Genomic DNA, 17,430 nt, shown 5'->3' on the forward strand with positions numbered 1-17,430 from the left:
TACCCAGGACAGTTGATTAATTGCCTCCCCCCCACCCCACCCCCACTCCAGCCACACCCCTTTAGCCATGTAGAAGTTCCTGGGCCAGGGATTGAACCCATGTCACAGCAGTGACAACACCAGATTCTTAACCTGCTGAGTCACCACAGAACTCCGATTAATTGCTTTTTAATCATTCTTTTGGTGTGACCTATTTTCAATACAGTTGTCTTTCCTCAGCTAAGTCTGAAGTTTCTGGAGAATATGAACTTGATGACAGGTGTCTCTGTCTTCCCCACAGAATCTCGCCTGGTGCTAGGCATAGGTATATACTGGAGTCAAATATATCTGTCAGATAACTTTAGAAATAATGTGGGCATGCCGTCTCCTGGAGATTTCTTTCTGCATCATTCAGAGGCTTTTTGTTTGGCTTTTTTATTTTTATTTTGGCCACATGTGATGGACTCAAAAGTTCTGGGCCAGGGATCAAATCTGCACCACAGCAGTGACCCAAGCCACAGCAGTGACAGTGCTGGATCCTTAACCCACTGAGCCACCAGGGCAGTCCAGTCAGTTTTTAAGTTTACATGTTGATGCTCTATTTTGGTCATGGTTGTCTTTCTTTTTTTTTTTTTTTTTTTGTCTTTTTGCCTTTTCTAGGGCCGCTCCCGTGGCATATGGAGGTTCCCAGGCTAGAGGTCGAATCGGAGCTGTAGCTACCGGCCTACACCACAGCCACAGCAACTCAGGATCCGAGCTGCGTCTGCAACCTACACCACAGCTCACGGCAACACCGGATCCTTAACCCACTGATCAAGGCCAGGGATCGAACCCGAAACCTCATGGTTCCTAGTCGGATTCGTTAACCACTGAGCCACGACGGGAACTCCTGGTCATGGTTTTTTTTATCATTTCATGGTATCTTGGCTATGAGATCACATGTATGCACACACACCTGCTTCTCAGTACTCACTGTAATCCAGACTCCTTCATGGATAATTAGTGATCCCAGTGTTACATAAAATAAAATAGACTTAGGTAAATATACCTACAATATATGTCAACTTCAGAAAATAAGTAATTGGTAGTTAGATGAGGGGATGTAGAAGAGGAAGTGGATGAGAAGGTAGGTGGTAATTTGAGAACAAGCGGTTAGGTTGATACATAGGTGACATGACAAGGGAAAAAGCTAAGGAATGAATGAGATACTAGTGAAATCACAGTGAATTCAGTTATTTATATTAATGGTAGCAAATAATATAAAGAATCATAGAGTAAATCATCTTTAAGTTTCTTCATTTTGACTTTGGAATGCATCACATTATCTTTTTAACAAATTAACCATCCTGTTTTGTCTAAGCTTATATTAAAATTAATGCACATTTTATGTGGTATTTTAGAGTAGATGGTCACAGTGGTTTAAATTACTGTCAAAAGAGAAATAAACTTGGTTATTCCCATATTTACAAGTGAAATTAGACACTGTATTTTTCTATGTAATTGAAAAATATAATTGAAAAATATAATTGATTCCCAATTATCCATGAGCAGTTGTTCATGGTATAGAATCTTGTGGCTAGCCATATATTTCACTTAAATAATTAGACATAAGAACTCAATATAGTAATTTTTTCTATGTAAAATGTATTCTTTGAGTCTTATTTGTTAAACTCAAAGATTTAGGTTTCATTTTAGAAAATTCTCAATTCACATTTTTAAATAGTTTGATATTCCTAGAACACTGCATCAGATTTTGCTTCTTTTTTTCCATTTGCCATATTTGAAGTAAGTAACTTATGAAGTCAATGAAAGGTAAAAGATCTCCAAATTAGCTGGCAGATCATATTTAGAAAAATCTTACACTTGGTTTAGGGCAATAATCACTATGCAAAGTAATTATTAACTAGATTAACAAGCTCATTCTGAAATATTTTCATTTGCAAAAAATGTAATTATTTTACCAAAACATGCAAATAAAAATTCAAACTATTTATGTTCTGAACATGAGATGTCTTTTTTTTTTTTTTTGCCTCACCCACAGCATGTAGAAGTTCCCAGGCCAGGGACTGAACCTACACTACAGCTGCAATCCACGCCACAGCAGTGACAATGCTGGATCCTTAACCTGCTGTACACCAGGGAACTCCACAAATGTCTTTTGATGAATAAGAATTAAACGCTCTTTTATCCATTAACATAAGAAATTCTTGGAGTTCCCGTCGTGGCGCAGTGGTTAACGAATCCGACTAGGAACCATGAGGTTGCGGGTTCGGTCCCTGCCCTTGCTCAGTGGGTTAATGATCCGGCGTTGCTGTGAGCTGTGGTGTAGGTTGCAGAGGCGGCTCGGATCCTGCGTTGCTGTGGCTCTGGCGTAGGCCAGTGGCTACAGCTCCGATTCGACCCCTAGCCTGGGAACCTCCATATGCCGCGGGAGCGGCCCAAGAAATAGCAACAACAACAACAAAAGACAAAAAGACAAAAAAAAAAAAAAAAAAAAAAAAAAAAATTCTAGAAAATTTTTTTTTTTTTTTTTTTTTTTTTTGGTCTTTTCTAGGGCTGCACCCACAGCATATGGAGGTTCCCAGGCTAGGGGTCTAATTGGAGCTGTAGCCACTGGCCTACACCAGAGCCACAGCAACACAGCAACGCAGGATCCAAGCCACATCTGCAACCTACACCACAGCTCACAGCAACACCGGATCCTTAACCACGGAGTAAGGCCAGGGATCGAACCTGCAACCTCATGGTTCCTAGTCAGATTCTTTAACCACTGCACCACGACGGGAACTCCTAAAAACATTTTAATATAGCTTTTCATTCTTAAATTTCCTTCTTTGCTTTATTCAAACTGCAAAAAAAAAGATATGCTTTTTAAAATAATTTTAGCAGGATTTAAGTTTTAAACTCTGTGAGCTAATGAAAACATTTGACAGGCACTGCTGTAAAACTAGGTCACTTCAGGAGCATATGAATCAGTCTTTAAAATCTTTAAATTTCACAAATGATTCATATTGAGTCATGAGCTTTGTAATTATTATGAAGGAAATGATAAATGCTTTTTGACAGCCAGTAGCTATTCAGGTGGCTTGTGATTAGTTCTTTTGATGACTTTTAAAAAGGAATGGTCTGCTACCTCCTTATTTTTAGAATTATTACTTAAAATGTAATATATTAATTAAAATTATAAATTATATTCAGTTTTCTTTTATCTTTGTTACCCTAAATATACTTTCTACAAAAAGATGTATAGTATGTATGAGTGTGAGTTTTCTCACCTCTGATGGGGGCTCAGTGAGTAGGGATCACAACAAAAGAAAATTTAACAGCTCCCACTGCTGCTTTCCAAAATAAGTACCACAATGGAGGGGAAGAGAGCCTGCAGTAAGCAACTTCATCTAGTTGACACATTCAAAAGCTTAGTCTTATGCTAGGGATACAGAGAGAATTTGCTTTGTGGGGGAATATGGGTTACAAAGTGTTAGAAGCTTGTTGCTTGTATATTTAAGTTGATGTAGCTTCTATGAAATAACATTCTTACAGCCTCAAGCCCTAATGAAAAGTAATTAAGACCTTTTACAGGTAGTTAATTCAGTTGTTAACTAGGCTATTTGGAAAGAAGCTGTCTGCACTTAGCATCATCATTGCCTGCCAATTCACTCACTTTTTTTTTTAAAGCTTACACTAATTTCTCCTTTAATTTCATATGCTTCTTTTCCAATCCTAGTCTTTCAGTAAAATTGGAGTTTGCTGTAGTACTGATTATAACCAATCTTGTAGACTCCCTGGGACAATGCCATATTTCTTCCATTACCCTTCCCCTTAAGAACCCAGAACATATTTGAATGAGAAAAGTATCCTTACTTAGCATAGTTCCAGATAACTCAGATCTACTTAGCTTCAGGTTCTGTCCTTGAACAAGGCATACCTTAATTCTGAGCCTAATTAGTAGATTTTCTCCCCCTATTGATTAGCCATTTGAATAATTCTACAGTGTAAATCATCAAAAGTTACTTTTTCACTTATTAGTGTAACCAAAACTGGCCTCTGTACCCTGGCACCAATTAAGTCTCAGAGTTTTAGTGAAGCAGGAGGAACAGCTTTGTTGCTTTGCCAGATAAAGGAGGCCAGAGCAGACTAATGCCCTCAAAACTGTGTCCTCCCTTGAGAGAGGACAGCAAGGGGTTTTATAGGTTTAGCTCAGGGTGGGGGTGGAGGGGACAAAACAAAACAAAAAAGTGGCTGTTGATAAGGATTAGGGTTTCTGCATTCTTCTCCCTCCATAAATCATTTCAAAGTCATCAAGGCCAGAGTCAGTTGGTCCAGTGACGGGGTCTGCACCCTGACCTCTGCAGTGATTATCACTCACAAAAGGAAGATGGTGTTAAGGAAAACACTAGGCATGCAATATAACTCTCATTAGAAAATAATCATTAGTAAAATAAAGAAATTAAACAAGGAAGAAATCATTTATGAAAAGCTGGTTAAGGTAAGTTAGTGGGCCAAGGCAGGCATAACATCATGGAGACTGTTTTAACTGGTTTTTAACTGTATCAGTACTTGCTAATCATTATCTCTCTGAGACTGAGGGGAGGCCTGGGAGGCTAAAGGAAAAAGCTTTTACTTCAAAACCCGAGGACACAGCAGCTTGTACCCAGTTTCATTCGTTTCCTAATCCTTTCACTTAATGACGTATGTCCATGAAAATTTTTAGTGTTATTTTCTAGTATGTTCCGTTACCTCCTTCAAAATAAACTCTCTTGTATTAGGTATACTCCCTGCAGTTACAGAGGGATGGAGGAGAGACCACCTCATGGCAGCATGTCACGACTGACAGATCACTCCAGGCACAGTAGTTCTCATCGGCTCAATGAGCAGTCACGACACAGCAGCATCAGAGATCTCAGTAATAATCCTATGACTCACATCACACACGGCACCAGCATGAATCGGGTTATCGAAGAAGATGGAACCAGTGCTTAAACTGTCCTAAGGTGGAAAACCTGTGCCATCTAAAAAGCAGCTTTTTATCCTTTGCCTTTGCATGACTGATTGCTGTAACTCTCTGTTATGATGCTTTCAGTCAGGTGCAGTTTGTGTCCATTGGAAAAGTAAATTTTGCTTTTTGTATTGCATCAAACTTGGAACATCAAGGTATCCAAAATGCTGAGAATTATATCATCACGTAAATCTTATTTCTAGGTTATGAAGAAATAGTTGTCTGGTAAGCAATTTTATAAACCCACTTATTTTATATTTAGAAAAATCCTAAATGTGTGGTGACTGCTTTGTAGTGAACTTCCGTATAATATCAGATGGTTGTGAGATAGCATTCTGATAGTTCTGTTAATAAAACAAAATTTCAGAATTAAAGACATTTTCTATGCAAGGTTTATTTCTCAGATGAATAGTAGGACTTTGTAGTTTTCTTTCCACTAAGTGAAAAAGAACTGTTTATAAACTATAGGAGAATCTGATAAATCAGCAAGGGTATTTTAGCTAATAGAGTATAAAATCATAGAAGGATCTGATTAGTCTAGATGGCTCTTTTGAAATTCTATCAAAATAATCTTTCTGCAGAGAAATACAGGAATAGGATTAGCAATGGAGTAAAAGCAGAGATGGGCATTTTTTCCCCAGTAATTGTGCTGTTTTTATTACTTTTGTAAATATTACTTTTACTGGCCATGTTTTTATAACTTATCCATATGCATGATGGAAAATGTTTAATTTGTAGCCACATTTTCCATGTAGTATTGATTCAGGAGAACTTCATGTTCAAATCCGTTTTGTGGACGCATGTAAGATAAGCATAACACATTCTAAGGTTTTTTGTGGTAACCATAATTACAAAATAGCAAAATGTCTCCTCTGTATTCATTGTTGTATTTTTCTACAGTGAGATTTGATCTTGCCAAAGCCACCGGACCTTGGTATCCAGGCCTCTCCTATCAGTGAGTTGATTGTCCGCACTAGCATTGCCCAATAGCCAATAGGCTGCAGCTTTTGCCCCGCACCCCTCTTTTCAGATTCTGGATCATTCTTGTTTACAGCTGAAATATATATAATCTAAGTCCAAAGTGGTGATTAATTTGGGGTATTTGACAAATCATTGTAGCAAAATCAAGCATGATTAGTCTTGCTGTGAAGTATCTTTTAATCTTAAAAATATCAACTCAAAAATGTTTGACATTTTGTCTTGTGATGTTGAAGTAATTTGCAGTAAAAACTGTGAACTTTATTAGGCATGAAATTAATCAGAAGGGAACAAAAAATTCTGGAAAATGCTGGATGTGTTATATAGAAAAGCATATTAAAATAAGCAGTCCTCAACCCTGACCTTAGATAAGAATCACTTGGGGAATATCTGATGCCTGACACTTTCCTCTCATTCAGATGAGAATTGGTAGTTTTGTTTTTAAATCTTTCCGGGTGATTCTGATCTGCAGCCAGGTTATAGGTTGTTTTAAACTAACTTGCCCCGATGATGATTTGATGATATTATTTTATATCACATGAAAGTCTAGCTGGACTTAATGTTATGCTTTTATATCATTACCTGATATATAGTTGGAATTCGGGATCCCATTCCAAAAGATTCTTACTCAGTAAGTCAAAAGTGATGGTAGGACTTTAAAATCTGTAGTTATACCACAGGTGATTCTTAATCAAGTATCAAGAATCACACTTTAAAAAATATTCTAAACTCGAGAGAGGCCTGGCTTTGCCATATGCTAGTTTTTTACCTTTAACAAGTCAACTTCTCTGAGCCTCAGTTCCTTTGTTTGTAAATGAAGATAGAAAATAAATACCTACCTCACAGCGTTGTTAAATAGTGATATGAAAAATCGTATGAAAGCTCTTTGAAAACTGTAAAGTGATACGAAATACAAGGGATTAAGATTACTGAGGATTTAAGAGATTTGTTTGAGGGCTACCATTGTAAATTCCCCAACATGTGTTTAATTTGTGTGTACTCTTTTCTCTCCTTCTTTAAAACAAAAATTGCCAAGAAATTAGGTGTTGAAAAAGAAGCTTTCATCAGGCACAGAAGTCAGTTTTCTGATAATAATAATTTGTTTGTATATCATGTTTTTTTCTTTCAAAGTACATCTTTCTTAATATTTATTATTCTTCATGAGATTTATTTGAGCATTTGGCTCAAATGTTTTACTTTTTCCTCCATCTTCATTCTTAACCATTGGAACTGGAGTTAGTACCCAAGACAGCCATGTCTGAATTCCCTCATATCTGACAGTTAGTAAACCTTTTCTATGAAGGCCAAACTCATTTATAAATCAGTAAGTAATTCATGAGGCCTTTGTCTGAAAATTTCTCCTTAGAACAGCATGGAGAGACCAAAACAAACATTCAGACACAGAAATAAGAAGTTAATGTAGAAGGTACCAATTTGAGCTCAAAGATGTTGTCATTCAGCACCATCTGCATCATATTATCAATTGCCAAAATGTTAATTGGTTTTCTTGTACAAGTGGGCCAAGTATAAACAGTTAAGTGAACATTGTTACGAAAATTTTAACTCCGCAATTCCTGATTTTTATATATACCTTTGTATCTTCTCTATTAAACTAACTGTTGGTTATTTGTAAATGCTATATTGGCCTTTCAGTTACTTTCAGTATCTTAATTTTGCTCCACAAAATTTACAAAACATTGTTTTAAGTAACAATATTTAGTTTGGACCGTGTGATTTACCAAACTAGTGCTCCAAATTTAATTTTTTTTTCTTTAGAGAGACAGTTGAAGAACTATAGCAGAACAACAATTTCAAATCTCAACTAGTTTTAATCAATTTGAGCAAGTCTAGACAGCTTTCTTACCATATGTTTAATTTGTGTTGTGATTGGCATATGATAATGTTTAGTATTTTGTTTGTTCAGTTGACAACTGAGAAAATAATAGTTCTCTCTAAAACCCTGGTTAACATATAACCAAAAGGTGTTTGAGAAGTACTCTGATTTCAGCAATATTGTATTGAATTTTTTCATTGATTAAAGCAAAAGATTCAAAACAGTATTAAGCTTGAAGCAATTTCAAAGAACAATTGATTAATAACTCGGCTAGCAGATGGGATAGTACATAGTAGGTTTTCAGTAAATATCTAAATTAATGAGTAATTCATGTAACTCACTTTTACTCTAGTAATGAGTCTTCAAAGAAACTTGAAGAGTCTAAATTTAAACTAAATGAAATGAAGTCTCTATCAGAATAACATGTGGCAAGTGATAATACATGAATTGCACCAAATAAAGCTTATTTCTCTTAGAGTAACAGTCCATATTACTATTTTAATTAAAGAAATATATATACAAACTTGTACCAACACGTTATTGATTTTGAAAGGTAAACAGCAGTTCTTGGAAGTAAGTAAGCAGGTTCTTGTTGGTTTTATGTGAAGTTAGATCTTTGTGACGTGTTGGATGAATGAATATTCAAGCAAACATTTATTAATTTTCTAAAGCTGTTTCTTAGAGCAGACTTATAAAAAAATCCTAAGAATCTCTTCAAATTAGAAAATTTTACTGTATCTTAACCTACCTCGTTAGCTTCTTTGTGATGGTAGCTGGAAATAACTGAAATTGTAACTATCTTGGTTTAGGCTGTATCCCCATTAAATGAAAGGAACTACTTAAATTTTTTTTAAAATATATAGTAGTGGATCATTGGCTGGAGCTTAGAAAACATTAATATACCAAAATTTCACTATGATGATATTTATATTGCTTTTGACATGCCAAAGGTATATTTACATATTATCATATTTGGTTGACTAACAGTCTAGAGTAATGAAATTCCACTAGGCTTGGAATTCAAAAGACCCATAATTTGATGTGAACTTAACAGCTCATTTAATTTCTCTTAGTCTCAATTTCTTTGATGTAAAATGAGGATAAGGTAATTTTGGGTTTGGAAACCTACCTCACTGGATATTGTGAGTCTCAAATGAGATAACAAGAATTATAGTGCTCTTTAACCTATAAATTGCCCTACTGTTAGTATTTGTTTCTGTTAGAACTTTGGGGTTACAGAAAAGGAGTTCCCGTCGTGGCGCAGTGGTTAACGAATCCGATTAGGAACCATGAGGTTGCAGGTTCGGTCCCTGCTCTTGCTCAGTGGGTTAAAGATCCGGCGTTGCCGTGAGCTGTGGTGTAGGTTGCAGACTCAGCTCCGATCCGATCCTGCGTTGCTGTGTTGCAGTGGCTGTGGCGTAGGCCGGCGGCTACAGCTCCGATTCGACCCCTAGCCTGGGAACCTCCATATGCCACGGGATTGGCCCAAAGAAATAGCAAAAAGACAAAAAAAAAAAAAAAAGAACTTTGGGGTTACAGAAAACAAAAATAATGGTCTTTGGTGGTATTTAACAATAACAGCAGAATAGGCAATTAAACCAGTATTCATTTGGCACAATCTTTAAATCAATAATCCAATTATCCCTTTAAAAATGAGGTTCTTCTTCAAGATTTGCTATGCTCTTTGATTGTATTGGCTCTTTAGTATACATTATACTAGAGTATGCTCTCAAATTTTATATGGTTGAATTGGTAGGTCACTTTCGAAAGAAATTTGGGGCCCTCCATTGTATTTTTCCTTTGATATGGAATGATATAAATATATTAGCTTGGCTTCACTGAAATGTGTAAGAAATATATGCAGAGGAGTGTAGGCTCTATTTTTTTTCCTTTGAGGACTTTCATGTACCTAATTCTTAACAATTAAGAACGAGTTTTTTAAAAGTCATTGTTATAACTTGTGTTGGTTTTTTATCATGGCAAAACTTTGAATTTTAAATCATAAAATTATCTTGTTTATATATTTGTATATATAGTTTTTAAACCTGAATAAAATAAGGATTTCTCCATTCTTTTCCACACATCAACACAGAAAGGAGCATTTTTATAGAACCTAGATTTACAGAGGACAGAGGAACTCATGATTCTTTCAAACTTCTTTTCTGCCCTTTTACAACTGAAGAAAAAGTGTTTACTTAATTCATATATGTTTCTTAGTAGCTATATAATACATTCTTGTATCACTTCTATTTTGTATGATAAAATTATTTTGACATCTCTTCATATTTTAATTCTCTTCCCTTTTTTGTTCTAATTATATGAGGTTTTTTTTTCTTTTCTTTTTTTCTAATTATATGAGTTTTGAGAAGGAATAGGAAGACTAAGCAATCTTTACATTCCATCTGACTGTAATTAGTCTCCTGGATTTTTTCTAATTTAAATTCTATCCTTCTTTAATAGCCAAATTGATACAGGATTACAGTTTTTCTCTCAGGATCCAAAGCCTTCTGGGAAAGAAAATGTTAAGGTCTACACAGAACCAGCCATCTTTGTAGACATTCCTATTTGTTTTATAAAGATTTAATTTAATAAGTCGATAAGGGAGTTCCCGTAGGGCTCAGCAGAAACGAATCCAGCTAGTATCCATGAGGGTGCAGGTCGCAGACGAGACTTGGATCCCCCTGTTGCTGTGGCTGTCACGTAGGCCAGCAGCTGCAGCTCCAATTCGACCCCTGTCCTGGGAACCTCCATATGCCTAGGGTGAGGCCCTAAAGAGCAAACAAAAAAAAAAGTTAATCAGCGTATTTCTTACTCTGTGATCTGTAGGAAGTAAAAATGTTATTGCCATAAAGGTAAAAGAAAGTAAAATTCCACTTATGTTTTAGTCAAATCCTATACCAGTACATTACTTTCTATGAGAGAGGAATTCAATCTATTTAAATGCATTGAAAGATAGTTTCCTTCAGAGTGGTTTTTTTTTTTAAATCACTTTTCTCAGGAAGTATATTATGTCCTTCCTTAAACATTTTCATTGATATGAAAGCATTGTTCATAATTTTTTTCTCATGTTATTGGCCACTGTCACCATTTTTCCCAGTTTTTTATCTTGCAGTAATTCAGATTTTGAAGATCCAGTGTTCCATTATTTTGGTAATTACTATTCACTAGTAACATTAGTGTTTATAAGGCAGTGATATCTTTCAAGCTTGTTATTTTATCCTATTTCCTGAAGTAGGGTAAACTACATTGTTATTATTATCATTTTATTTTTTTTGTCTTTTGTCTTTTTGGGGCCATACCCTTGGCAAATGGAGGTTCCCAGTCTAGGGGTCGAATTGGAGCTATAGTTGCCAGCCTGTGCCACAGCCACAGCAACACCAGATCCAACCCACATCTGCCACCTACACCACAGCTCACGGCAACACTGGATCCTTAACCTACTGAGCGAGGCCAGGGATCCAGGGATCGAACTGGTGTCCTCGTGGATCCTAATCAGGTTCATTAACCACTGAGCCACAACAGGAACTCCTATTATTATTATTATAGCTCTGGGGGTTTTGTTATATAAGTTGGCTTGTCGTTGACAAGCTTTTTGACATAAAAGAAAAAACTTCAGAGCTTCATAATTTCTTTTTTTCCAAAGTGGCAGTTTTTTTAATGCTTAGTGAAACTGCATTATGTTAATTTTTTTTTTTTTCTTTTTTTAGGGCCACACCCTCAGCATATGGAAGTTCCCAGGCTAAGGGTCAAATTGGAGCTATAGCCGAAGGCCTCTGCCACAGCCACAGCAATACCAGATCCAAGCTGTGTCTGTGACCTACACCACAGCTCATGGCAACAGCAACGCCGGATCCTTAACCCATTGAGCAAGACCAGGAATCAAACTCGAATCCTCATGGATACTAGTCAGATTCATTTCTGCTGCACCACGTCCTGCATTATGTTCATTTTTAAATACCACAGAACTTTGTGTCAGAAGACCTGATTTCTAGTCTTGCCTCAGTTTTCAATGAGCTGTGTAACTTGGAATTTTACCTCATGGACTTCAGTCTTCTCATCTGTAAATAGAAGAAATAAGGGGATTAGATTAGGTCATGTCTCAAATTCTACCTGTCTCTGATTTGGTTATCCCTTGACTATTTTATAATTATTATTCCAGGCTTTTATTCTTGTTATTCTTCCCATGAACTATATTTACTAGGTTAGCCTGTACTGTTAATGCAACTTAGACTAAAATTGGTAGGATTCAGATATATTGCTAGTTTTGTTTTCCATTCATGATTTTAAGTAATTTTAAAGGAGGAAAATTATGTTACAGATAATAAAAGCTTACAGGTAATTGACATGACCTTTCTCCCTCACAAAAGAAAAATGTCCTAAAGAACCAATGTAAGCACCTTAAAATTGATAGAAAAAATGACATGTACCATTTGTGATCTTTGTTCTCTTAAATATGAATGTAGCTTTTTAGGCTGAACTTAAAATGTTTTCAAAGTAAAATTAGTAAAAAAAAAAAAAAAAAAGGGGGGGGCAGTGATAGCAGTAGCCCATATAACTAATTAAAAAACTATTTAAACTTAATACATTGACATTAAAATAATTATAAACATAAAAAGAATTTAAGAAGGGTTGATTGAAATTTTTCTGTTCAACATTAAGCTGTATTCTTAGGTTAATCAAATAAATACAGTTGCCATATAGCCAAGGGCAAGTGAATGTCCTGCTTTAAAATATTGTTAGAGGTAAATGTGGTTCATTATTTTTAATTTTTTTCTGGCTCTGCAGAAGATGTTTCTCTAAAGCTTCCTTCTATAATAAAATGTAGAGATTCCATTAGTTACATCTCTCAGCAGAGTTATTTTGTAGATTTTATTACGTTCTCTGAAAACCAAGCCAAGGAGGTTCCTGTACTTTTGGAAATCATTGTCTTTGTTCTAGTTTGTCTGCACTAGCTCCTGTCAATCTCTTAAACACTTTTGTTCTGTACAGATTTACAGTCTAGGTATTGGGTTTGGTGTCTGTTTAGTAGAGAACAATAATGGAAAGTTGATATTGGAAGGTGTACTGGTTTCTGTGTAATTTCTTTGGTTATACTTGATTCCTTGTCTTTGGTCAGTTCACTGGATCAGGAAACTCCTGGACTTCCAGAAATTAAGTTAGATGCCCAGCTTCTCTCATTCAGACATGCCTATATTACAGTGTTATCTTGACTTAAAAAACAACAACTGGGAGTTCCCATTGTGGCTCAACAGGTTATGAACCCAACATAGTTTGATCCCTGGCCTCGCTCAGTGGGTTAAGGATCCAGCATTGCTACCAGCCTCTGCGTAAGTCGCAGATGTGGCTCGGATCTGACATTGCCATGGCTGTAGTATAGGCCTCAGCTACAGCTCCAACTTGACCCCTAGCCCAGGAACTTCCATATGATGCAGGTGAGGACCTAAAAAGAAAAGAAAAAAACAGCAGCAACAACAAATTTACTTTCAGTTCTTTGGCTCTGAATTTTTTGTTTGTTTGTTTTTACAGTTCTTAAATTTGAGTCTGAGGTCCAAACATTTCATTGAGTATTTTATGGGTTTGGGTGATAATGGAATATTCTGTAAGATAAAACAGATAATCCTAGTGTGATTTAATTTATATTTATCCATCTGCCATTTTTCTGTTTCTCTAACACTTATCTTCTCCCCAGTTTTGAAAAGGAAGTCTTTCCTCTCTCCCTTACTTAGCCCTGCCTCAGATAATTTTTCTTTGAACTACTCTTGTCAGCAGAAAAATTTAATATGAAATAATTCTATATTTCTAAGACAAGATCAACACAATAGTTCTTTACGTTGAACTGAGTGAGGTGAATATGTACTTGAAAATATTGTATTTTTTTAATGTGTGAACTTATTTTTTTAAATCATGAGAAGGACTCTCTGATTTGAAAATAAAAGTCTGGAAGTTCCCTTGTCATCAGGTGCTATTTCTGCCTTATCTGTGAATTATGATCAGAAACCTGAATTCTTTATCATTTATCTTTTTAAAAAATTTAGCTTCTCTAGGATTATCTGATTTCACAGGTTTTTAACACCAACTTCAAACACCTTTTCTGCTTTTACTTTCAATTGCAGAATTTAAATTTGAGAGTTTTTTTCCAATGGAGTATTGCATATGTGAGAAGGAGTGACTGCAGTATAGACATTTACTTTAGCATGACAAATATAGGAAAACCACAGTCCCTTTCTCCCAGTCCCAAAAAGAAAAGTTCATTTGACACTCAAAAACTATTAAATTGTCTTATTTTTTAGTTGAAAGAGCTATGGAAGCTGTTTCTTCTAATTTAAACTTTTTAAATTAAGAAAATACCAACTTTGCTGTATTTTAATATGATAGTGAATTGGCGGAATTATTTATATAACTGTGTATGTCTACAATTTATTATAGCTAATAGTTATTTCACTCTGTAATATGCAATACCTGAAGCTCACATTTCTTTGATACAAGCTTTTTTTTTTTTTGAGCCCTTTTGTTTTTTGGTCTTATTTTCTTAATGCTGTACAGTGTAGTATATGTTAGGTTATCATGATCATCCCAGCAGAAAACCCTTCCATAGATGAACTGTTCTTTCTGAGAATCAAGCCAAGGAGATTCATATTATATGGTCTTAGTTGGGTAATAATATTCTAGGCTATGTGAAGTTGCTGGTTTTGTTGATCTAATGTTAACAATTTCATTATATATATTCAAGAAACAACCAAACAAAAGATCTTTTAGAACAGATGTGTTGACTTCCCATTTCAGCTCTTTTAATCAACTTGCCAGAGGCTTTATGAAGGAGACTCAAACTGCAGATAACCACAGGACTATCAAGAAAATTCTGTTTTGTTTTGCTGTTAAATTGCCCGGTTTTCAAAGATGTTTAACCAAAATAACTTCAGTAATTGAAGCAAATATCTTTGGGGAATACATAAGTTACATAAGCCTTTCATTATGTCTGTGTATATAGTTTTTAAGCCTTCATTACCTGAGATATTGTCATACATCAAAGGATTAGTCTGTAGATATCATTTAGAGGCAAAATAACTACCCACCCCTGTATCTAATATGGACTCAAATTTTGCCAGCTATAGAATTTTATCTTCTTGGTAGGCGTTCTAAAATAATGAATACTCGTTTCTTATGTAGTAAACAAATTTGCCTTAAAATACCATTTAAAGGAGTTCCCATTGTGGCTCCACAGGTTAAGAATCTGACTAGCATCCATGAGGACGGCAGTCCAATCCCTGACCTCTATCTGTAGGTTAAGGATCTGGCGTTGCTGTAAGCTGCAGAGTAGTTCTCAGATGCAACTTGGGGATCCAATGTTGCTGTGGTATAGGCCCCAGCTGCAGCTCTGATTCAGCCCCTAGCCTTGGAGCTTCCACATGCCACAGGTGCTGCCGTAAAATAATAATAATAGAATACCATTTAAAGATTTTTTTCTGTGTCAGGTTATAAGAATTAAAGTATGTGAGTATAAAAAGCATATAAAAATATGCAGTGCCTACACAGGAAATCCCCAATTTTAAATAGCTATGTTCTAAGATTGCAAATTGGATTGTTCCAAAATCAGACTACATCTCCTCATATAAATAATATTTTTGTGAATAATAGAGGTAACAGTTTAGCTAGTGCTCTCCTGGTTTGGAATAAATTGTTAGTGACTATAGATAGCCCTTTTACCTCTCTTAAAAACAAACACATTGCTGTTAGCACAGGTTACTATCAATTAGTAGAACATTAAGTTTAAAAGTGGAAATAATTTAATTAGTCTTAGCAAAACTATTTTGAGACAAGAGCTATCACTTAAGTTACCTAACTTGGGAATCTGCTTCTCTTGCTAAAACCATATGATGTCTGAAGGTGCTGTATATTTTCAGTGACCTTGAGGAAAGGAGCTGGTCATTTCTTTTTATGGGTCATATGCCGTCAGGGCTTTGCTGATGCCATGCTTTTCAGTTCAAGAGCTGTGTCCGGAACATCCTAGATATCCATCACCCATACTGTTCTTCTAAGACCATCTGTGTTGCAGGCTCAGTCTCTCTCCCTTAGGCAGGCCTCTCCTCCAGCTTTGCTCCTTGGTACTAAATTTACAGGTGAGCACTATTCATTCTTGTTAAAAAAAAAAAAAAAATTCCTCGTTTTACTGTTATCAACAATGACCATAACTTTCTCCTTTTTTTCAAGAGATATAAAGGTAGAGATGGTATTCCTTTTTCATTAAAAAAAAAAAACTATAATTTTTAAACAACTGGCACTTAGCAATTTAGTTTTCAGACCCTTTTCTGAATTAAATTGATGAGGTGATTCTAAAATTGATTCTAAAGTTTTAATCTTGCTTTATCATATAAACATCTAGTTAGAAACTGTTTATGCTAATAAAGACTTGTATTTTGTGGCATTCGTTCTTCATGTTCCTTTTTTATGTATTTAAAATTGTTCATTCATTTCCAAATGAGTGGAAAAGTGACTGTTGTTGAGATATGTATAGGGCAAGTGCACTTGATTAGAGCATGAACTGTATTTTCACATTAGCTGGATGTGCTTTGCACTCTGCTCTTGTAGATTTATTTTGTTTACAGTAGACTGATGTCAGTTTTTGTAAATGTTTTTACTTAGCACTTTAACTGTGAGTGTACAAACTGATTTTAAATGTAGTGGTTGTATATTTTGGTTATAAATTGGAAATTTGTAATAAAATTAAATAATTTGTTCTCTATTTTGTCATTAGTACCTGATTTAGTTTATACTTTTCTACATCATATTCTAGACTCTTTATTTTAATATATTTCACTGCTGTGTTTAAGTTAGGTTTCATATTCTTCTAATTATTAATTTTTTCATTTCTGACAATGTACGATTCATACTAATCTAGAATATAGCACTATATAAACACCATTTTGTATCATATCTCTTTCACACTTATTTTTTCAATATAGGTAAATTCCGTATCTGTTCATTATTATATCCTCTATACATAAGTACTTGTAGGGACATAGAGGGGCTCAATAAATATCTGTTGGAAAAAAATGAATACATTAAAGTATATCAATTTCTCAATAGGAAATCCTACCCACTTAAGCAAATCAGTTGATTTTTTTTTTTTTCCATGCACAAGAAGGCAGATCAGGATGTAAACTACTATTAGAACTTTTTGCCTGGATCATTCAGTCTGTAGTCAGAGGGGACCTTAGAAATCATAAGGTCCAACTTCCAATCCAGTGCAAAAATCCTTCAAAATCATCTTTTATAAGCATCTGCCTGAATGATTTCAGTAACAGGAAGCTTACTACTCTGCACAGCCTTCCATTCCATTTTGAGGCAGCTCTAATTATCACAAAAGGCTTTCCATATATTGAATGGAAAATACATGTCTTTGTTACCTTCACACATATAGATAAACAATAATTCGTTCACAGGACTACTTTCTAGTCATTTGAAAAAAGGTATGCTCTTTCCTTCAAATCTTTTCTATAAGCAAACATGTCCTACTCTCCAGTTCTCCAATTCCTGATCTGTTCTATGACTTCTATCAGATCTGAGTCATTCCCCCTTCAAAAGATTCCAGTGGTGAATATCCCTCTTAAAACGTTTCACAGAACTGAGCACACATCTTCAGGTC

At 35.3% G+C, this 17,430-nt stretch overlaps 1 protein-coding gene across 3 annotated transcripts in view; it reads left to right on the top strand.

Annotated features, from left to right (window-relative positions):
- FZD3 (frizzled class receptor 3) overlaps positions 1 to 16,527 on the top strand; it is a 113,642-nt gene extending 97,115 nt beyond the window's left edge. For 2 of the 3 annotated variants that reach the window (XM_021072308.1, XM_013982684.2), the window contains one exon: positions 4,746 to 6,277. In XM_021072308.1, coding sequence (XP_020927967.1) covers positions 4,746 to 4,959 — 214 coding nt within the window. In that variant the 3' untranslated portion in view covers positions 4,960 to 6,277. Of the gene's footprint in view, positions 1 to 4,745 lie in introns of all 3 variants that reach the window. The other variant, XM_001928787.6, reaches the window with a different exon arrangement.

Source organism: Sus scrofa, chromosome 14 (genome assembly GCF_000003025.6).
Source record: "Sus scrofa isolate TJ Tabasco breed Duroc chromosome 14, Sscrofa11.1, whole genome shotgun sequence".
Classification (NCBI taxonomy): domain Eukaryota; kingdom Metazoa; phylum Chordata; class Mammalia; order Artiodactyla; family Suidae; genus Sus; species Sus scrofa.